The following is a 23,821-nucleotide window of genomic DNA, read 5'->3' on the forward strand; positions in this document are numbered from 1 at the left end:
TACATGTGAGCTATAGTGTATATATTTATTTCAGTATGCCTTGTTGTATATAACATTCTCACATCTTTTTGTTATAGACAAGATTCGATTGGATATTATTTCCTCCAAACATTTTTGATTTTTTTCAAACAAATTTTCTTTATTTGTTATGTATTTTACTCTAAGCTTCTTATACACAATCTCCCACAGAATTTCTATTGGATTACGATCGGGAGATTGAGCTGGCCACTTTAAGACATTGATTTTTTGTTGAACAAATCATTTTTTAACATGCTTGGCAGTTTGTTTGTTAAAATATAAATTATAACGGCATTTCCCATTCACAATAGGATATTATAATACCTTCTAATACGTTATGATACACAAAACAATCCATTTTGCCTTCTATTTCAACCTGAACTCAAACTACCTCCATGTTTAATAGTTGTAACATATTTTGAATGAAGACTACTATTTTTAGGGCGATGAACAAACTGTCCACCATCATTTCCAAATTAAATTTTAATTCGTCTGAAAATAGTACTTTTTTCCAATCTCTTTGTGTCCAGTTCAATGTCTATGAGCTAAAAGAAGTCTTGCTTCTCGATTCTTTTTCGAAACACAGGGTTTTATGCCTGGACGTCTTCTTGGCAGCCTTGCCTCCTCTAACCGACGCTGAATTGTCCACGAACTAATTGATTTATCTTCTAAATCTCTTAAAATTTGATTTAATGCTCTGGAGGTCTTTCTGTTTCGCCCACCTCGTTTTCGATTTTCTAGGTTTCCATGAACTCGAAAGCTTTTAATTTTTCTTGATATTGTTTGTTTTGATCTTCTTGAATTATAGGCCATAAAATAATTTTATTTTTTAAATCTGCCGACAAATCTTAATTATGAGGCAATGTTAACATAATATTCCCGTATGAAAGATATAAATACGACTGAAAAATCTCTTTATTTTTGTCGCGTACAGTTTCTTGGTTTTTAGAAATAATTGAATAAAAACAGTTTCTTTCCTATTGAACATGAAAAATATGTGGGACATAAATAAACTAAGAGAAATAAATGTTTAATAATTTAGTTTTTGCACATTTTTTTCAATATTTAAGACAGTCGTTCTAATTTTGTTCAATACTGTATTTGATGCGTTTCAAGAGCATCAATTATGTTTTCTAAACATTTTGTATTGATTTTTAAAATAAATTTAAACAATTTTTTTTTTGTGTAAATAAAGGAAAAATAATATGCTGCCAGTAGTCTAAAAACACCTACACACACACGAGCATTTTAACTTCAAATAAAATTAAAACACGAGATGTGTGAAAATACAATTCATAATTAATGTGAAACCCCCGGAGAGAATCAATTTACGTTCAGTTTACATAAGAGAGGTAAAAGGTAAGCTTACTTCATTGAACCCGTCCAAGCTATATTCATACACGTATTTATTCTGATGTTAAAACACAGACACGATTTTTTTTACCCGACAAAATAAATATTCATTTTTGTTCCGATGTGTGCTTTACGCGAGCTGACAGACTGCAGAGAAATGTAAAATCGTATTTTAATTTAAGAGCATTTCAAGGTGGAAAAAAACGCGAAAAGTAATATCGGAGCGGAATGAATCAACCTTACAAATCAAATGTAAATATTCATAAATTTCAAAATTGTTAACGGTATGGAGATTAAAATGTAGACGAACCACTGCAGACAAAAATTAATTAAAACACGTAAAGTGCAGAACAGTCTGACGAGTTTGCGTGCAGAATATAAATGTTGGAGGTGTTGTTCGGCGTATATTTTACTTATTCCCACGATTTCGCTTTTGGTTATTTCTTTTGCAAAAGCGAAATATCACAATGTAATATAAGGTTCCAGACGTACATTTGTTCTCCGCGCAAATTCGGACGGGATATTAATTTATTGCAACTAGTTAATTATGCAGTTAGTACACGACGCTGGAAACGAGATTGTTCTTTACAAATCACTGGCTGTGAAATTCACTAGTCAAAATAGAATTTTAAATGTTCTGTCTCCACCGAACGTGCAAATCACGTTGTTTACCCTTGAATTTTATTTAAAAAGGCCTTAATTTAATAATTGAATATATAATTACAGTACAAACGAAAACGTTTGTGTTCACAAAAACATTTAATCTTTTGGGCTGCTGCAGAGGACAGAAGCTTTAATTTTGGAGTACCAGCAATGTGAAATTAAAAATAAAATCCGTTATTCTGAGATAAAATGGTTGTCACAAGAGATGCAGACATTGAAAGTTACATTTTATTATTGTTTTTCTGTTTATTTTGTTCTTGTAAGTCAAAAAATATTTTGACACATGGCGTGTTTGATTTTTTACTTATTTTACGTCTTCTTGTCACGAAACTCCCAAATTACCTTCTTTATAGTCTAAATGTAGGTATATTTAAACTCCCCTGAAACATAATTATATCGGAAATCAGACAACGTCGTCACGTCATCATTATAGACAGCAATGAAGCCCCGTGGTCCCTCGTCTTGTTGGTATTCATCGGACATGTGTAATCAAGCTCGCAAAACTCGTGGACTCCTTTAACGGAAGAGACCTCCTGCTTCTATCTTTCTCTCCCCTTCGCCCACAATTCAGGTTAACATCTATTGGGAATATACTTCGAATTTAACTTCCTCCTAATTAAACCTGCTCCTCGAACTGGTGAGCTTTAAAAAGAGTCGCGCTGCCGTAGGAGTTGCAGGAAATGAGATGAGTTCGTGTAACGAGTTCTCGTTATGTGTTATGTGATTAAGCGACGGTTTGATTTAAATTATGTTTGAAATTTTTTCTCGCGAGAAGTTTGGAAGGTTGTCAAGCGAAATCTAATTAATCAAATGTGCGTCTCAGCTTTTAATTATTCACAGCACATATTACTTAAAATCCTGTGATTGTAAAACACTGTCTCGGTATAAATTTACGGTCTGGTTGAACGAGTAATTATTTTGAATGATTTGAATCAAAATATGAACACAACCAATTACAAAATAAATTTCATATTTCTCCATTGAAATAGAATCACCGTTGAAACATTTAAATCTTGAAAGTTGTAATAAGTATTTGATTTGTTATTGCTGAATTACGGTTCCATATATTTTCAGCCATTTAAATCGAACAATTGAGCTATCGACAAATTTTTGTCTTCAGAATGTTTCGTTCTTCGACGCATTAAGAGTATGTTTTGAGTAAAAACATATTATTTCTTAGAATAATTTTAAAATTGAAAAAGCTTTTTTCGGTTTTTGCTTGAAATTTTTGATTGAAAAAAATTTATTCCTATTTTTTTTACAAAAAAATTTTTTAAAAAAATATTGATGGAATTTTATGATTTTTTGAAATTTTTTTATTAAATTCAGGTTCATGTTTTATATCATAAAAAATCAAAAAATTAATATTTTTTTATATTTTTGTTTTCAAATTTTTTTAGGCGTGATGAAGAACTTGTCTTGGTCAATTGAAAAAAATTAAAATATCTTAATTTTAAATTTGAAGAATACTGATTTTTGAGTTTTTTTATATAAAAAAAATTTCATATTGTGTGCCTTCATCAAAAATAGAATAATCTCATAAAATAAATAAATGAATAAATAAAAAAATTAGTCTAACCTAAACTATACTAATCTAATGTTTTTTCAGAAAATTCATCAAAACAAAGACATGTAATTTTCAATTATTGAAAATTAATAATAGAGTAACAGAATATTTTAAAAATAGAGTATTAAAAAAATAAACATGAGAAATCATTTAAAAATATAAATATTTTATTATTAAATTTAATAAAAATTACTAATTTTAAAAATTCATAAAAATTTGTTGCGTTATTGACAAATTTTTTTATTTTTTGAAAATATTCATCAGTTTTTTGAAACTTCATCAAAAATAGAATATTTCCCTATAAATAAATAAATAGCCTAACCTAAACTATCCTAATCTAACCTAAGTTTTTTCAAAAAATTCTTAAAAAATAGCACTTACATAATTTTTCATTTATTGAAAATTAGTAGACTAATAGAGTATTTTAAAAATAGCACTTACGTAATTTTTCATTTATTGAAAATTAGTAGACTAATAGAGTATTTTAAAAATAGAGTATTAAAAAATAAACGTGAGAAAGTAGTCAAAAATAGGTGGAGCCGAAATTTAAAACAATTACATTTTTGTTACTTGGAAGAATTTTGAAAATGAAAGATTTTTTAAAATATGTAATAGAGATTAGAATAAAGAATTTTTATAATTTAAAAAAAAAATGATTAATAGAAGTATATTAAAGCAATAACAAATTTTAAAATTAATAAGAAATAATTTCCCTCCCTGAAGATTAATTGGAAAGCAGAAATGGCCAGAGCTGCCATTAGAAGCATCTCTTTTAGGTTTTTCCTATATAGGAATCCACATTTACCGAATTAAAACTTATGATATCTAATAAATTCGTTTGATGTTGCTCGAACGTGGTGCGGTGGAGGGGTATTTTAATCAGGATCCGGAGTCTTGTGCGGAAAAGTTTAATTTAAGCCGGAAGGCATATGAACACACTTCTGGAACATGTGATGAGATACGTCCCCATTCATTTCTGTCGTATTTAGTTGGGCGCGCAATTATAGGGCCTCCTTTTATTGGAACACAATGAGACCCAAGATGTTCACCCATGGGGAAAAGACGGTCAACGTTGCCAAATTCGAATAACCATTTAAAAACTATATAGGTGGGTTTTCAGTTGTTGCTACCGAGATGTAACGTAATTTGGGGAAATGTTGCTGTGCATCGTAATTTAAAAAGTAATTTCGGTTCAACAATACATGTTAATTTAAAATAATCCCGGCAATTGAAGAAATTTATTGAAATCGTTAACACTTTGAATGGAATACAGAACGCGTGAAATATCCCGCGTGTGCAGTCCTGATACCGAACACCGGTTTGTTTCCACCCCTTTCACGAATTACTGATGCTCCGCTAAACACTTGATAATTACTGCTATTGCTGCTGTACAATACGCTGGCTAAATATAAATCCCGTACAAGGTGCGTTCGGAATTGCCGAATTTATTTGTGTCGGATTAATTGGAGCGTCAGCAATAATTTATTGGACGCGAGAATTATGTATAATTCGTTTTACGAACTGTATTTGACGGATGCAAATACTTAGGTAAATGTGCCTGTACAAATGATTTTAGTTAAGGTCACATTATGTTTCATATCTAAAAACCAAATCTTAAAAAAGACTTGTTTGGAAATAAGTACATAAAATAATTCCTTATTTTTTGTCAAAAACTGATTATTGAAAATTTTTGAAAAAATGGATTTTTATAATTAAAATCATTTCATTCTTTGATATCATTATCCAGTTTTAATATCAAAATTTTGGAGGATGAATTCAAATTAATAAAAAATAAATTAAAACACTTGAACGGAATAATTAAATTTAACTTTTGAAGAGGTAGGAAAAAAAGCTTTCCAGAAATATACAATGAAGACAGGGGGGTCTTTAGTTTTAGTGCCAATAAAGGTGCTTGTTGATGTTCTTTATAGTAGTGATCAATTAGACCTTTTTACGACTTCACTGTATATTGTACTTGAAATACATTAAATTAATTTTTGTTTAGACGTGATAGTATTTTTGTTATTATATTAATTATCCCAAAATTTACTATATATATATTGTTGCAAATTGATAGATATAATTTATTTTATCAAAAACTACATATATTTTAAAACTTGATATTTTTTAATCTTTTAAAAGCAAACAAAACTATAAATTCTATTTGAAAAACACACATGACTCGAAATTTTAAATATTAGCTGTCAAAATTTAGCCTTATTTTAGTTACTTTTTTTCATAATTAAAAAAAATATTTACAATAAAATTAATTTCGTCTGAATGAAAATTAATATAACAGAAACTAATATAATAAACAAAACGGCATCACAAAGCGGGATTAATCTGTTAAAGGTCCCACAAAGACCAGCAGTAAACTTATTAAATGATGTTGCCGGCGCTAAAGAGCTGTTAAATTAAAGCAACCATTACCCGAGGAATTATTAAAAATCTTATTCCCGTTTTAGTGCGGTCGGACTAAAAGTCTCTTGATTAAAGCGGTCCCGGATCCGTCTGAAAGCTGCGGCTGCGGCAGTGATGCAGGATCGAGCCCCGGGCATCTTCGGACAAGCACTAACCTGTAGCCAACGATAACAATTAAAACAACGATAAAGTAAGAAGGGAACGGAGGGCGAACATAAGTAATCTATGGGCGCCCGGTCGCGGTCTGCCCCCGGACTTTTAAACGAAATAGTTTGGATTACGATGCAAAAAGACCCCAACGACGTCGTCCACAAACATGTCCCATAAACTGTCTTCTCTTTGAATTACCTACGTCCACTCTGCAAATGGGATTCTAATTCAACATCACGATTATTTTGGTAATTTAAATTACATATTATTATAAATTGAAATGTTTTTTACTTATATTTACTTCAAAGCTACCATTTTTACTTTTCTATAAAATATATAGATTATTGAAATTAATAATAGATATAAATTTTAAAAGGTTTATATTATATATATTATATTATATATTTTATAGAAAAATATATTATAGAAGAAGTATCATTATAGAACATTTTTTTATAGCTAAATCAAAATTAATTATTTTTTCTACTGATAAATATTACTGATTTAATTTTTAGGAAAATACTTCGTAAAAATTTTATTGCAAGCCTCATTTTCAAAATTTGTAGCCGTTTTACATGAACATTAATTATTAAATCACGCCCTTTTTTAGTCAACCTCTAGTTTGAAGGTAAAGGTCCGTTATCTTATTAAATTAATCCAATTAACATAAGTCAATTAAAGGTGGAACCTAATCGATAAATCACAATTTCGCTGACGGAAAACTGAAAACTGCAGAAGCATTAAAATGTCCATATGGTCACCAAAGTTAACTGCTTCGTTCGCAAACCTCTACATACGTCGGGTTTCGTACCCTGATTCATAGCGAAACTTTAATTAATTTCCTGTTAATTGATTAAACTGTGTCATGTACACCTTGCTCAGATTAATAGCCGTAATACACGCCATTGTTCAATTGAGACTTTGAAATTATGTCCAATTTTCAATTTGTAACGTTTAATGTGGAATATAACAACACCCTTGAATTTGTACAAGTTTATTAATTTTTGGTTTTGGTTTATTGATTCGGACATTGGATTTCCAAATTTAAATTAAAAGCACTCTTTCTAAAAAAATATGCAAATAAGCTGACATTGATAAATCTAGTAAAATATTAACAAGAAACTTGAATTTCACTCTATTCACTCACAAAGCTTCCTTCCATTTCAAATTATAATTTATAGAAAAAAAATACTTAAATCTTCTCGAAAATAAGAAAAACTAACTCTGTATTTCTGACAACGTATAATAAAATTGTTGAATGAAAAGTTTAATGTAAAAATGGTTAATAGTTTAAAAAGAAGATAATTAATTTTTAATTAAATAATTTTAATTACATGCATTAAAATCTTACTTGATTTTACATGTGTAATATATTTTTATAAGAAGCTAATAACTGAGAAATTTAGTTTGAAAGTATATATGCTTAATAATGGATCAAGGTGAATTCTTGGATTGTGTCGAAGAATCCAGTCGTTTTCGAAGTATTTAACCGGGATGTTTTGCAATCAAATCTTGATTGATGCACGTATAAATTAGCGACATTAAATTGCCCGTCCGAAGTCGGGAGTTTGACGTGTTTAAGGAAGAGTACCGAGGTCCGGGTGCACGGACAGCTAATAAAGGCCGTTCCGAAAATGCCTCAAGTCCGGCAGTCCAGTCTGCGGTTCGGTCGAAGCCTGTTCCGACGCCCTGTGAACTTGCGGTCCAACTTAAATTACTAAACAATCCATAAGTTACTTTCGAATAACTCGATTTAGTTCGGGTGACATTCACAAAACCGAAATGACCGGACCCTGTTGCGGATATTGCGACGTCGTAATTTTCTCGAAACATTAAATTGAAATTTAACACACCGCTTATTATGTTCCTCGACTAATTGTAAACTCATTGCAATTTTAATAATCAAATTTTAACTACCATTTGATTAATTCTCTTTATGTACGTACAGTAGTGGCCATATTTATAGTAACATATTAAAATATATTAAGAGCTATACGACTTCAATTGGGTGTTAGTACCTAAAGAGTTTATTGCTTTTTCGATTATTGTTATCTACAAGGCAATTGGTCAATCTTATTTTGTTTTTTAAAAAGTTATTAAATTATTGGGCAGAGAAGAGAAATTATAATACAAGAGAAACAAAATCAATTAAAAATATATTGTTCCCTTTGACAAAATAAGAATGAATTAAGGAAATTTCGGTTACTCTTATACTTATTTCGTCAAACAAATTCGTGTAAATGCGAAATAAATAGAGCTTCTGATGTTCCAAACTGGTGCTTCACATGTTTTCTATATTCTATAAATCATCGGGATTCGCATCCCATTTGAGATAATCCACCAATTTGAGATAATTGTTTAGAATCACCACTCTGCCTATTTTCTGCCATTAAAAATGGGAAAATTGCACTATCGACAATTTTGTTTGAAATTTTGGTGAACATTTTTTTATACTATATGCCTATTTTTATTAATATGTAACATAATTTACATATTTTATGAATTTTTAAAAATTTAACAATTTTTATTAAATTGAGCTTTCACGTTTCATATAATAAAAAATCAAAAAATTGTATATTTATTTCATATATTTTTTTAATATTATATTTTTAGGTGTGATGAAATACTTATCTTGGTCAAATCAAAAAAATAAGATATTTATTAGAGAAAAATTAATTTTAAACTTTAACAGTACTGATTTTTGATGTTTTTTATAAAAAATTCATATAATTTTATATACTTTTTTTCAGAAAGTAGAATATTAAAAAAAAAGAAACCAAACCTAACCTAACTTAAGATATTTTTTTTCAGAAAGTTTATCAAAAATAGAATATTATAATATATAAAAATGTTACATTTTTGTTATTACATAAATATTTGAAAATTATTGTTAAAATATTTACAAATCTGGAACAAAACTAAAAAGTTTTAAATAATAAATATGTTAGTTTCAAGAAAAAGTCTTAAAAAATCAATATATTTAAAATTTAAAATTATTTATTCAAAAGATTTCATTTCATTAAAAAATGTTATTGACAATTTTTTTTTTTTTGAAAAATAGGTTACGTTAGGTTAGGTTTTCATTTTTTTAACTAATCTTATCTATCTAATTTATTATTATTTATTACATAAAAACGCAAAAATCAGCATTTTTTCAAATTTAATAATGTAATTTACAAATAAATTAGTTTTTTACTTACCAACAAAATTAATATAAATTACACAAATCAAACATAATAAAAATGATCTATAAATGAATAAAAAATCAGAGTAACCCAAATTAATAAACACGGAAATAAATTAAAGATGAATATAATTTTACCCAAAATAAATGAATATAGGTAAACACATGTAAGAAATGAAATGTTAAAAAATATAAAAATTCACAGCGGCAACACATAATAAAAAATAACTATAACATTAAATACAGAAGTTATGGCTAAAATATTTAATATTTTGAAAAGTTGCTATAATATTGACCACAATTGTATGTACGAAAGTGTAATAATAAAAATGATTTAAAAAGGCAGTTATAAAATACTGAAAAATGTATCAACTTCTAAAAGTTTTTATTTGGTGGAGATTTATATGGACATTATAATTATTATGTCCATAGCAGTAGAAATCCCAATTCGAAAACAATTATCTAACAAATCTGGCGCAAGTGACAGACACGGTAATATGAATAACAAAATTCAAATATGATGCGAATGTGATTAACTGAAAATCCCCGAAGTAATGAATATTAAATAAGTTCCGAATCAGCTTACGGAATTGGTATTCGAATGTCAAATAAAAATTCATATCTTCGAGATTAATCCTCGGAAATTGCGTTGTTCAGAGTGAATGCCTCCACGTAAAAATTATTTCAAATAGTGTATCCAATAGGAGTAGTCTATTATTTTTTATATAAATTTCAAAACACATCCAGTTTTTACCATATATAATTTATTAATTTGAATTTAATTAAAAGAAAATGCCAATTTGAAAAAAAGTATTTTGATAACTTGTCCCATTTTATAGAATATCCATCTACTTTGGAAAAAAAATACTTTATGATTTATTTGAGTCAGCGTAAATTTTTTAAGAGTAGTTTTTTTTTTTATAAATAAAACTTTTTTTGTTCTTTTAATAATAATTTGTAGTAGTGTTTTTATAATTGTTTCAACACAGATCGTGTTCTTTGCCCACTTGAAAACCTGATCTAACTGTAATTTTCTATCGACTATAACGATAGACATGTTGCCGAAATGCAAATTATAGGAATCCGCTCGAACCCCAAGAAGTTCCATCAAATTTGGTTGGCATGTGGCGTGACGGAGGTGGGCCTGATATCGGAAAAGGGCAAGTCGAAGTTAGACCAGGCGTCTCTGTGATTATCCCGAGTCGGTCGTCGTACGGGGCCCCATTTGATCCTTCGGATAAACTGTTGATGACACTATTTGCTATGCGGCCCATGTGGCACTGGCCACTCTGCATACACAGGTCTCCGGTCGTTTGTCATCGCGGTTGGCGGCTACGACCCCTCTGAAAGACGTTGTCCTGTCCTGTCCCCAAGAACATCCCTCAGGATTTTTATTCCAACGAATCCTGCGATCACGGCCTTTCGCTGACGTTTGATGTATGTATTGTCTTATGGTCGTGCCGCGAATTTAAATAAATCGAACGTTATCTAATAGATAGGGCAAAGGACGTCTGTAATTTCGTCTGCATACATAGAAGCAATGTTATTTTAGGAGACTGAAGGTGCATTTTCTTTAGACTTTTATAGGATAAAAGTATTATTGAATTTCTTACGAATTCTTTTATCCTGCCTTTTTTATTTTAATATTCCCTAGCAAAATCCTTAAAAGCAATATGCTTATATCAGTGCTACACTAATTCATATGAAAACACAACAAATTTAAATTTCAAAAAATGTTTTTTCCCCTTATTTCTATTAGCTTTGGTCTAATTGTGTTTAAATATTTTGTCACACAATTTACTACGCCAATGAAAATTTAACTTAATTTTCAAATTTCTACTCTTAATTAATTTTGATTATCACAGCAGTTTTTGAGATATTTGAGTTTTAATGTTTGATAATGCTAATGTGATTTTCATATAATTTCAAGAGTTGATTTACTTTAGGAAAACTATATACCTACAATCTAAATTTACCCATTATTGGTTCAACTCCAAATATTGACCATCTATTTTAGAAACACCTTGTATAATGATATGGTGTTTAATATTCGCAATTCAAAAACAGAAAACCCAAATTCCAAATTATTTAGATTTTTGGTGTTTTACATACTTTCCACAATTTATTAATACTTAGATAAAATCGGTACTGTTAAGTATTATAAAATCAATATGAATTTAGTTTAGTAATTGTTTATAAATTATTACTTACCTGATATTATTACTTGTGTTAAAAACATTTGTAATAACAGAAAATATAGATGTCTTAATATGAAAGGCAAAGTTGGGAGGTTGGAAGGGGTATTTCGAATAAAACACATGGATATAGACAATGGTTATATTAATTACGTCTTAAAAATTTGTAATCCCATTGTATTACATTTATATAAAAAGCCGTCAAAAGCTCGATCATTTTATGTCATATATTATATTGATATCAAATTTTCACGCATATAAAAAACATTTCCACATACTCTATGCTGGGTAGATCGGTATGACACCAGGAAGAAAAATTTTTAACCGTCTTAACCTAAATATTTTTTCAATAAAACAATAACGAAAAATAAATAACTTTTGTACATTCTAAAGCTTTACACTCCGTGACATTATACCGACTTAGTCAGCTACAATTTTATTGTTAGCCTAATGTTACAAATAGATAATTTACAATATACTGAAGGATCCTGACAATTGCATGCTTCTCCAGCGACATCATAGGTACTCTAGTAGTGTTTAATAAATACATACTTGTTTTTATTGTTTGTAAATTTGTTGGTATTCAACAAGGATGTGAGAATCTCCGTCAGATTCATACAGTATATTTGGCATGGGAATCCTTTCCAGGTATGGCACACATTGCTTAAGAAAACCTACGGAAATGCTCACCTCCATATTCAACTTAACATTCATTTTTTTATTAAAAGGAATGGCAACGATATTCCACGACGAAAAACAACAAACAAATCAGTAATTTATTGCTAATATATACGTATGCACATACCAATAATAATTAATAAGTTAATTGCCTACTAAGATTGGAGACTTGGTTTGATGCATCGATTGTTTTATTGAAACATGTTTTATTGTCTAAACATTGGATAACATACAATGGAATATCGATGGAACCATTACCGAAAACAAAATGATAATAAAAACCTCTGATGATATTGCTCATGCTAAACTCTGAAGAATTACATTATCAATAATAATAATAATGATAATAAAACCGGCGCGGCGAGAAATGGCAGCATTTTGTACTCAATCAGTAATCACTAGTTGATTTGTAACGTTCGCGGACTTTTAGTCCCTTGCAACCGTTCCCAAAGCTCCCCGAAGAGGACTTGGTCGACTTCGATCGAGCTTTGGGGACCGCAGCTTCAACATATCGATAACAATAAGCTTCGGTCGCGCTCTGCTAAAGTAGTGCCGCCCCTAACTAAGGCCAAGGGGCGGCAATGCAGAGCGTCGACTCCCGGCCCTGCCAAATCCACCGCCCGCTACTACAGTACACTATAAACATACATAAACTACCTTCTCAACGCTCAACACTTTCCAATAATAATAATTATGTGTAATTGAAAAACAGCGAGGGAGCATTCTAGCGGCGGTTATACATATGTGACCGCTAAAATTACGCGGCCTCACTATGAGAAAATCTACGACACCGAAACAATTGGTTATCTGTTAATGAATAATAATTAATAATTATGTTAAAAGTGTTAATATGAAAAATTTGTACTTCGATAGGAGAAAGGTTGGGTCGCGACACGACAGGTTTTTCACTGGGGGTCGTTGGCAGATACATATCTCGTAATGTGTTAATTTAAAAGAAAGTATATGTTTATTTTGTAAAAGTTTGCTTGTCATAAAACCTTTAATATGCAAGCGAAAAGTGTTCAAGAAAATTCAAAATATTATTATGGTAATATTAATAAAAATACATTTGGGTGTTTGAATGTTTGCAAATTTATTGATGTACCAACGACCAGATTATAATCAGAGACAATTTTCCCTCTATCCGATGTCAGTTCTAAAACCAGTTATCTGTTAAAATCTTACATATTATAATCATCATAAACTTGAAAAATGCCTCACTCTATAAGCATTGACCTGAGTTTTAAAAATGTACAATATATAGAGGCTATGAATTATATGGTTTTATTGTGACAATGGGACTTCGTGGATGTTGCTTTATTTTATGTGAAACTGCACGTATTGCAACCCGTCAACGCAAAAGCAGGGGAACCACCACACAACCATGAGCAACGAACAACACAAACGACACCTAAATCCTATTTAAGTCTTAAAAGTCTACTTTTTAAATCGTTATACAATTTACAATAATTTTAGTATAAAAACATAGAATCCTTACGGTCCAATTTCAATTTTTTTGCGGATTTTTACGATTTTTTATAAAAAAATTATCACTCATGAGTTCCTTATCAAATACGATTGAATCACACATTTTTAAACGGAACCGCCCCGTCTTATCATATCGTAAAATTTTGAGCCAATTGAAAACAACAATATAAAAAATTTAGCGGTACCAATATAATAATAATAAACGCTACCACGATTCTCGTATAAAAATATAGTATCACAAAATGTCAATTTCTCACATTACGTTTTTTTAAGCCAATTCGTAAACACTAGTTTACAGCAATGTCGAGACATCACCAGTTACCGCGAACCGGACCAAAAATTTTGGGTAATAAGGTAATTAACCTCGACGGGTTGTTCTCATGGTTGGTGGCTGGAGGACTCAAAAAGTTAGGCTAAAAGACATAAGCGAAACACACACAGATACATATCATTATCTACTTGCAGCCAAGCTACACTACTAAGTTTACATATAGTGGTGCTCTATGGTACGACCCTTACCCTGATTGCGCCTCCGTGTATTGTGCATCGACAGCCTTATCAAGTGAATAACAGCGGCCCGGCCAAAATTCATTGTATATCCCTACTCTATTTTGATCTACGTTCAGTTTTTCCAACGATTTTTATTGAAGAAATATTTTAATAGTAGTATCACATTTTCAATTAAATGAAAAATAGTCAACTACTTAATATTTGAAAAGTAAGTTATCAAAAATGACTGTTGTCTTGAATATTGATGGTGAATATTTGACACATTTTCAAATTGGCATGACAATATTTAATGGAGTATTCTTCTGTTTCGATTTAGATAAAATATCAAAAATATTATTTTCAGACCTTCATATTTGGTTTATTAAATAAATTTTCAGAGGTATTTTATGGCAGTGATAAGAATTAGATAGAATTCGTGATATTTGAGTGAGTTCATTCAGTGAGGTTTAATCAGTGTAGGCCGAGCCGCAACGATTAGAGAGGACACCGGACCTCCGAACGATTTTGTTCTGGCATATTGTTTGACTTCTCGTTTTTAATAAGCCCGAAACCAGACAAATGAGTCGAGCTCTGGCAGCCACCGATTTGGTCCTCGCACCAGCTTGGGGTGCCGCGCCTCTTCAACGATTACACCTATAATTCGTATTTTTAAATTTATATAAAAAATCACTACGCACTAGACTTACGATTAATCGACATATATTATTGTAATACCAATTAATAAAAAAACTAATTATTTTTTTTCGAAATCGAATACGTTATGTACAAATTTTAAGTCGCTGTAACGACTGTCAAAAAGATAATAATCAAAATGAGTCATTTTATATCCGTGGAATGAACCCCAATTTTTGTTATCTCAAATCTGGCGCAGTCGGTGGATTAACGATTGAGTGTTTGACACAAAACAACCGAGTATGATTAACAAAATTTGGGCTTGATTAAACAGATCGAAAGTCTAATGACCCAATAGTGGATCAGTACTTACTCCAAATCACAATAAAACATGCATCACCTAGTTGTATATTACGTTAAAGTGTAAGTGTTATGGTTTAATATTTTACAGATGACAGATGAAATGGATGATCCTCATTTCTTAGCTAGTTTAAGCATTTTGCCTAAATCATTTGACTATAAACGTGGGATGCACACGATCAAGAAGACGGTGTTCTAGAACCAAATGCTTGATTTAGACTAGAATACTCACAGTCCGTCCGAAGTTTGGAGTTGCTTGTCCACCGCACTAGTAATAGTAACATTAAGAACGATTTCACGTAAAAAAACTGGTAGATTATTAGACCGTGTCTTAGGCCTCGATAACAAGAAGAAGCGGAAGTTCCTACTCACTATAGTCATTTCAGAGCCAGCTAAGCGGGTTGGGCATGCAGTTCTACCTTTCTAAAGCTACACTAGTACTAATCTAAACTACGGCACAGAAGCTCGCTCTCACACGCGCAACAAATCAAGTCGGTCGATGTGTAGTGGATAGTGACGCGACGAATTTGGTCCAAAACTTGCACCGCATTCGGCGCTGTCAAATCCTTATTCAAGAAAAACAACAGAAGCTTTGGCTAAACGGAGATAGGAATTATTTTACCCTCAACAATTGATTATATGTATTATTTATTATATAAAATTTGCAAAAGTAACGAACGGTTTGTACTTGAAGCAATTTCCTAGATCCGCCACATTCATCGTCTTCTATTTCAATTGTATTTAAATTAGTTCTGAGGTATTTGCGGATAATCTGAGCGGCTGAGTACTTTGTACGTCCGTTTCGGAAAAGGCTACTTTGTGCAGCATCAGGATATAGAAGGGGTTGTAACAATTATTCATCTTCACCACTGCTATCAGATATTTGTTTGTATTTAATAATACAATTTATGATTGATGAAACATTTAATGCATATTTAAATTTAAATAAATAAGTAAATTTAAATGATAATGAGAAAAAATCTACTAAAAGTGTATATTTCATATAAATAAAAATGAATGGAGTAATATTATTAAAATTATCCGTTATGTAATTCGTTTCATTTAAAAAAAAATCTTGATATAAAATATTAAAATAATTCAAATAAAGTAAACAAAGTAAAAAAGTTTTAATATGATATCAAGATTAAAATAATTGTCACGAAACACATACATGAACCCACCTCTATAAGGGATGATTGTGGCAGTGTGCTACTCGCAGGGAGACCGACTGTCCCTGAAACCCATCACATAGACATCGATAACGATTAACAGGACACAGGCATGCACTTCTCACTTGTCTCACGCTATTTTTTATTCTGTTTGTTTTATTAAAACCCCAAACACGCCGCGTCCCTCGCCTCCCATAAAAGAACACTTCCTTGGGACCCGCAGGGACGTCTCTCACACCTATCACTAATTATTGGGACACAGCAAAGTTATTACTATAGTACTGTAATGTATTACAAATATTTAAGTAAGACGATCGCGTGGATCGATGATGAAACAATAAAGGATATGATAATTAAAATAAAGAACAAGAACTAACGCAGGTGCACGACTAATCTAAAATCTAGCTAAGGGCGCGAAGGTGATTTCTTTTTAGTTTTAGTTAGACAGTTGATGGAGTTTATAAGTAAAATTGTTACAGTCAGATCAAAGTACTGTTCAAATTTTACTTGGAATTATATTTGATTATCACAAGTTGACGATCTGTAACACATAATTAACTAGTAAAAGTTTGGTTACTGAAGGATTATTTAACCTTCGCGCAAACAGAATTCGAATAAAACTTAGAGTTAACGATATAATCACAATTGTCATTCATTTTCGACTTAAGATGAATAAATTCACTAAAAACTAACAAACATATAATTGTAATAATAATAAACTAATAACATAACTGATTTTACGCGGGTCGCTCACGCGTGAGGCGGTTCCTCAGCTAGGGCTGGAAGCCGTCAAATTTGTGTCACACTGGCAACCGCCCCCCGCGCGTCCCCCACATAAAAAATGCAACAACATAACAAAGAAAACTAGTTGCGCCCCGGGGCGAATCAGATCTACCGCGCCCTAGTCAGCTGCAGGCGACAAAACTCGTCGAGACGGAGACCGGCCAGTTCGCGCCACAAAAGCCCAAGATCCAAATCCATGGGATCTGGATCGGGGGGCGTAGGGGGCGTGGGAGGCGCTTTGGCTACGGCTCCGGGGGCCGTTAGCTATGGCCACATTTGGAGTGTTCGCGGTGCAGTCTGGCGGGTGTAGCAGAAGCCCAAGGGCTTGACGAAGTGCGTGTCTAGAGTGCGACAGTGCGGACACGGCACCATGTGACTGTAGTCGCTGAAGAAGTTCAGGCGCTGGGCCGGATGCAGGACCGGCTTGTAACATGAGTTGCACTAGAATAGAGGAGTACTCATCAGTGATCATACTTGAAACTGTTGAAAAATTTACTGTAATTTTCTCTTTGCCCACAAATTACCGAAACATCTAAAATTTTTTAAAACTTACCTTAATTCTTTCGGTGCAGCAGGGCATGGCGGCGAAAATGTCATAAGAGTACATGGTACCGAGAACCAGAGACGAGCCGTCCCATTTTTGGTTGCAGTAACGGCACACAATGCCGCGACCAGTCACACCCTCCAGACAACCCATGCAAACGACCGTCAAGAACTGGGTGCGACCCTCCACTTTCACCTGGAACAAAACAGACAATCAATCAATATTCAATAATAATTCAGCTTATCAATTTTAAGACACCAGGAATGCAACACGTTGCTGTATCACGCTAATACGTTTGAATGCAAAGAAAATGAATCATTGTCCTTACCTCAATGCAGCTCTTGGCATGTTGACGAGGGCTAAGGAAGAAAGTGCCATCAACAAGAGGATATCTGTCGAAAACGAGCAACTGATCTTCGCACAAGACGCAGTGTACCTTGGAACGCCCTTGTGATGCCAATGTGGATAAGATGAAGCAACGAGTATCGTCGTTTCCGTGATTACCTTCATCTTCAGTCTGAAACAATGACACATTTTTTTATAATCTTCATTAAAATATCAATATTTGTTGACGTTTTATAATTTTTAAATTTTAATCTAAAATATAAATCAGGTAATGATTACAATTTTGTTCCTTCAGTTGTTTACTAGACACACTAATATATAACCCTTGAAGATAATTTGAGAACTTAGGTACAAACAAATAAAACATCGCCACGTGGGGAGAAAATATAAGAACAGTGCCTTGCGGCTGGGATGCTCCGTTATTGCGTCCGGTTTTCGCCACCTTATTAAACGTCGTCCGGATATTATCCTTCGGAGTTTCCAATCGGAAAATGATCAAAGCACAACGCTTAAATGGGCCCCCGTAGTTATTGTGTCGTTCGGTGGCGTCGTAAAGACACTTTTCACAACAGAAACGAGATCGTTCTGATGTCTGTTAGGCGTGTATGTATCGGGTAAATGGCTGATAGAATGTGCGCAAAAAATACGAAGGGTCCAAACTATATTATGGACGGTCAACGGAGCAATATTTTACATAAATAGTAATTTCAAAACATCTGAAAGATAAAGTTTAACTCTCCGAATGGGCTTTCAGTATTATGGTCTATTCACATTTAATCATAACATGATGAAAGCTTTTTTATCTTCAATTTAATGCTAATTTTTCTATTCACTATGCTAAGTGATTTCTGTTTTACACTCCCTTAAACTTACAATTATATTTACATTTGGGTTCAACGTTTCATAAACATCTTTAAAAGAATCTGAGACACGCTTGCAATGTTCCACCTTATTGTCTTCATTACTATAAAAATAATTACCATCAAAGCTTTAGCGTCTAGGAACGAGTCGAATAAAAACACGCCCGCATTAACAGCAACGTTCTAATAAGAAAGTTAAGACTCGTAAAGATTTCATGAAAATTACTGAAAATTCACTCAAAAAAGCTATTTACAGAAGCTTTTGTGTGCGACTACGTTCCCTCTAATTTATGAATTTCAACAGATCCCGAGCACCTTTTTAATCACGGAACGATTCTTGTCCCGGTCTAAGCTTGTAATATCTCAAGATTTATGATATTTCAGAAGAGACTTTCTGTCTGTGTAACGACCGTTCAAGTTGGTGAAATGAGCTTTCGAGGACGTCGTATTTAATAGATTCCTTCTCGGATGCTTTTTAAACGAGGATAGCGTATTTTTTTTACGGCCATTAAATGTTTCTACTCCGCATGTTTTTTTTACCTTGCAAACGTATTATTCAGTCAATTTGTTGTCGCCCGGTCAACGGCGGCTCGGCCGGTCAAATAAAAGCTCACATTATTGGACTTCGCAACGAGCTTGCCCTTTTAAAGAACAATTGTTGCGAGAAACACAATACAAAACGTCCGTTAGTTTCAAGCTCAAGCACCCTTTATGTTTAGAATAAAAAAGAAAATATTTTATTTAGAGAAATTGTTCATTCATAATATTTGTTACTTTGTGCGAATGCATTCAGTTTTTAATTTAATTTATATTTTTAGCGAGATATTAAAAACTTGTCACACAAAATTATGTTTATGTAGTATACTTAATGAATCCTACTGTAATTGTCAATTTTATTAATTAACGCGTCAACTTGTATCGTTAAGGATTTTTTTTGCGAAATTACAGGTTTTATTTCAAGATTATCTATTAATTTGTTTAGTGACAATTAATTAGAACCACTCTAAAGTAACAGAAATTGCGTGTACCTTTCATAACGGTACGTTCAAATAAAATTACTACCGTTAGATAAATATGAAGTAAATGCACCTAACATTTGTTTAAATAAACTATCATGAGCTAGTCATGGGAATAATCTAATTGGAATCAAATCTAGAATTACTTTAAACCAAAAAAAAAAGGAAATTATCTGATGTATTAAATTAAAGACTTTCGCCACCGAAAATAGGACTGGTTTTCTCCATTGAAAAAGTGCGGTGAAAAGCAAAGTACGGCGGGTCTTTTCATCTGATAGGAGTTCGAGAAGGAATTTATTTATCGCTTAGGGCCAAGTGATTTGTTTATTTCATTAGACATCGAGGGACTCTATTTTTAGTTGCAATTACCATAGTTTCTCGACTTTCACAAAGATCTAAAATCTAACGGCAGTCAAGTAGTGTAACTAGGAATGATACACGTATAATAATTTCCCTTGCTCATGTTAAAAGTGATAGTGTTAATAAAAAAATCAGGAAAAAAGTGTATAATATTCCGAGACAGTTTTTCATTGAACACGTCGTATAATGGGGCCGTAACAAAAAATCTCTTTCTCCTTTCATGTGTAAATAGGAAAATCTCACGAGTGGCTACCCTTTTTTATGTAATTTGAAAAGGTTCGGATTTTGCGGATGTAAAGGCATATAAAGGAGTTTTGTCCGGGTTGACACCGAAACCGATGTATATATCATAGGATTAGAATATTGAAAGCAAACACTCCTGGACAAGGGATAAATCTCTTTTTATTTTAATCTCGAGATTGATGTGCATAAGCAGTTTTATTTATATCGTGGAACATTTTCGTAACGATATTCCGCATCAAATTTTCTTGGCGCAAACAATTAATTTAAGGGCTGAAAACGAAAATTAAAAAAATTAATCAAACTGATGAATCATTCCCAGTCAACTCAATTACCTCACCCTATCGTGCGCCAACCCTTTTTTAAATGCGCCTAATTTTTCTGCTAATTGTTAATTTGCTGGAAACTTTTAAAAACGTCATTTTTCACTATCTGATCGGGGCTGTGAAGTTTGCGCCAAATGAAATTGATAATTTATGGGCACGATATTTGATAATCAGATTTACAAATGTCACTTCGGAAATTAACTTTCTTTGATTATTTGTATCTACCCTCTCCTAAACATAATTAAGTAAACAATGTAAAATACGAATGTACATCTTAACATCTTATGTGTTACTAATTGAATGGATGAATTTTCATAAAAACTCAGAAGTACTCTTTTACATTTTATCAAGAATTTTTTCTGCATTTCTTATATTAGATAATTTTTCTGGGAAAACTCATTAAATATGTAAACAGGTAACATAAAAGTAAAATTAAATTGTAGAATCATCTATTTGTTGATTGTTTATAATTATGTTAAAGGTACTGCAAAATTGGATTCTCACAATTTTGTAATAAAGTTTATACCTTTTAAAAAAGTTTACACATATTTTTAAGATGTGCTTTCCTTTAACTGTAAATCTAAGTAACAACAATATACATTGTTGAAACAAGAGCTGATAAAACGATAATTAATTTATTTACCTCCTTCATAAACACACTTTTGTTATCATGGTTATCAATCGTTTTTAAACTAATTTATACATCATTAACATATAGAACACCTGATTTAAATAGCTTAGTAATGTAAACACGAGTACATAGATCGTCAGATACAGTCCAACAAATCTTATTATTTGATTGGCGATCTCTGAATAGAGCCGACATTATTATCGTAAAGTTAAATCTTGTTTTAGTTAATATGGGCCTTGTTCGTCGACGTGAGAAGATGGCAGTTAATCCGTAAAATCGCGGTAAAAAACACCGCCAAAATCATCTAAATAATGTACCATTACATTTTTACAAGAGTTTCGCGTGATTGTTTCGCTTAACATGGCAGACAACCGAAATTCCGTTGATTAAAAATGCTCTAGCCCTACGCCTTTTACGAATTCAGAAGCACGCAAAGGTCATCGAGTGAATTTTTTGTCTCAATGAAAAATGAACAAACAGAAAAAATCCTGATAACTTTTGTAAATATATGATATCCTTATTTTCAGGATCCAACTCATCTGTATCCTTGACTTTTACGGATAACTACTAAATGAGATGTCAATCTGAAAATTTTTGTTATGCATTTTGCTGAAATATTTTCAGTACAATAGTATAATATATTGTCAATTTTTTTTTGGCCCACCCTAATATACAATATAGCATAAAATACAATGGTGAAGATTTTATGGTTATTCTATTTGAAGTAAAAAATTATTGCCTTTAAAAAAAAATAGTTTTTACGTAGAATTAAAAAATATTTATAGTGTTCCTTTTTAGTTCTTTATAAAATTATAACAATTCAGTTAGCACAATCAATGGATTAAACTATGTAATATATCAGGTGCAGCCATAGCTGCAGGTTTTTCCCACATGGGTAAACTCTATGCCAACCCTGTATTTATACTTAAGCAAATGGGCGTTGTTGTACCACAAAAACGTCGATCGAAAAAGCAATTAACTTCCACATAATGCCCCATAGACATGTTTTAATTCGGCTTAAAATCGAAATCGTGTGGTGAACGCACCCGTTTAAAATCGAAGTTGTTCACCCGTCAAAGTAGATATAGGAGTCTCGTCCCGCGTGTCCAGGGAAGCGTTATTTCATTTCGAGATATTAAACTTTTGCCCGGTTTTTATTAGTGCCTGACAGAAAAAAAAACCGCGCCACCGTAGCGGCAAAACGGGGCGGGCGGGCTATTTGCACAGGCTCCGCTGCCGCCGATGAAACAATACACTCTTTTGCTGCGATTCCAATTCGTGATGATTGTGCCAGATAAATACTTGCCTTATCGCAAATGAAATATTTACCAAATAGAACAAGAAAAACGGTCCGACCCCCCGATTTCGACGAGTGCAGTTTATTAACTTTGGAAGGTATTACGATTCGACGTTTTATTATTTATTTTTTGTACGCTGCGGGTTTTTAACTTGAATCGCAAACATTCGTTTATTGAAATTTTTTGACGGGGGCGCAAACGACTCGCCTCGGGATTTGTTTATTGCTTAAAACAGGCGACGCACACATTCACGTTCAGACACAGAGTTTGAAATTAAAATGGAAAAACAACAAGAATAATTACCCAAGTTCTAGACTTTAATAAGTTCAAATTAGGGTATATTAACTGGGGAGGGCATGTATCAACGTGACAACACACTCAAATAAACTGGATGTTAAACTGACAACAAAAAACTGCAATTTAATTTGTAATTCTCCTTATCTCGTAAAATATACTGGTCCCATTCAGTCACACAGCTCGCAGTTGACTTAATTGTCGAGATATTTTAAGCAAACGACCTTTTGGCTGCAAGCCAAACTCGGTACTTCCAACCTATGCTAACGCCTTTCTTATTGGAAAACATTCCGAACGTTATTTCGAGTTTTATAATAACGTAAACTCAGTCGTATATTGTGCCTTAGAAAAAATATGCATACAATAGAAAATAATAAAACTGGCATTGATATTAAAAATTATGCGGCCGTAAATGATAAATTTAAAACGTTGTAGAAAAAGTGTCTGTCGGGATTCATCCGAGCGGGCGAGTTAAATATTCAAAAAATCTGCATAATATGCCATTCCGGCATAATCGACTCTAACGCGTAAAAAAAACTTACGGTAGGAATGATAGCATATCCTCAAAAATCCGTTACTTTTAACCATGAATATAAATTGTTAGTTAGAATACGGATAAAAGCACACAAAAAAATATTTTACAGCATAAAAGTTTTCTGTGTTTGTTTATTTTGCTGCGATCCGAAACTAGAAACGGGGCGCGACTAAAAATTGCATGAAATACTGATAATAAAAATATAATTGGATATATTTTTA

At 32.1% G+C, this 23,821-nt stretch overlaps 1 protein-coding gene across 1 annotated transcript in view; it reads right to left on the bottom strand.

Moving 5' to 3' along the window:
* Positions 1-11,679: 11,679 nt before the first annotated feature.
* LOC109598743 (headcase protein) overlaps positions 11,680-23,821 on the bottom strand; it is a 95,781-nt gene continuing 83,639 nt past the window's right edge. Inside the window, exons 3-5 of the mRNA XM_049964970.1 lie at positions 18,024-18,212; positions 17,705-17,890; positions 11,680-17,592 (exon numbers count right to left, since the gene is read on the bottom strand). Coding sequence (XP_049820927.1) covers positions 17,416-17,592; positions 17,705-17,890; positions 18,024-18,212 — 552 coding nt within the window. The 3' untranslated portion in view covers positions 11,680-17,415. The remainder of the gene's footprint in view (positions 17,593-17,704; positions 17,891-18,023; positions 18,213-23,821) is intronic.

The sequence above is a fragment of the Aethina tumida genome, chromosome 3 (genome assembly GCF_024364675.1).
Source record: "Aethina tumida isolate Nest 87 chromosome 3, icAetTumi1.1, whole genome shotgun sequence".
Lineage (NCBI taxonomy): Eukaryota > Metazoa > Arthropoda > Insecta > Coleoptera > Nitidulidae > Aethina > Aethina tumida.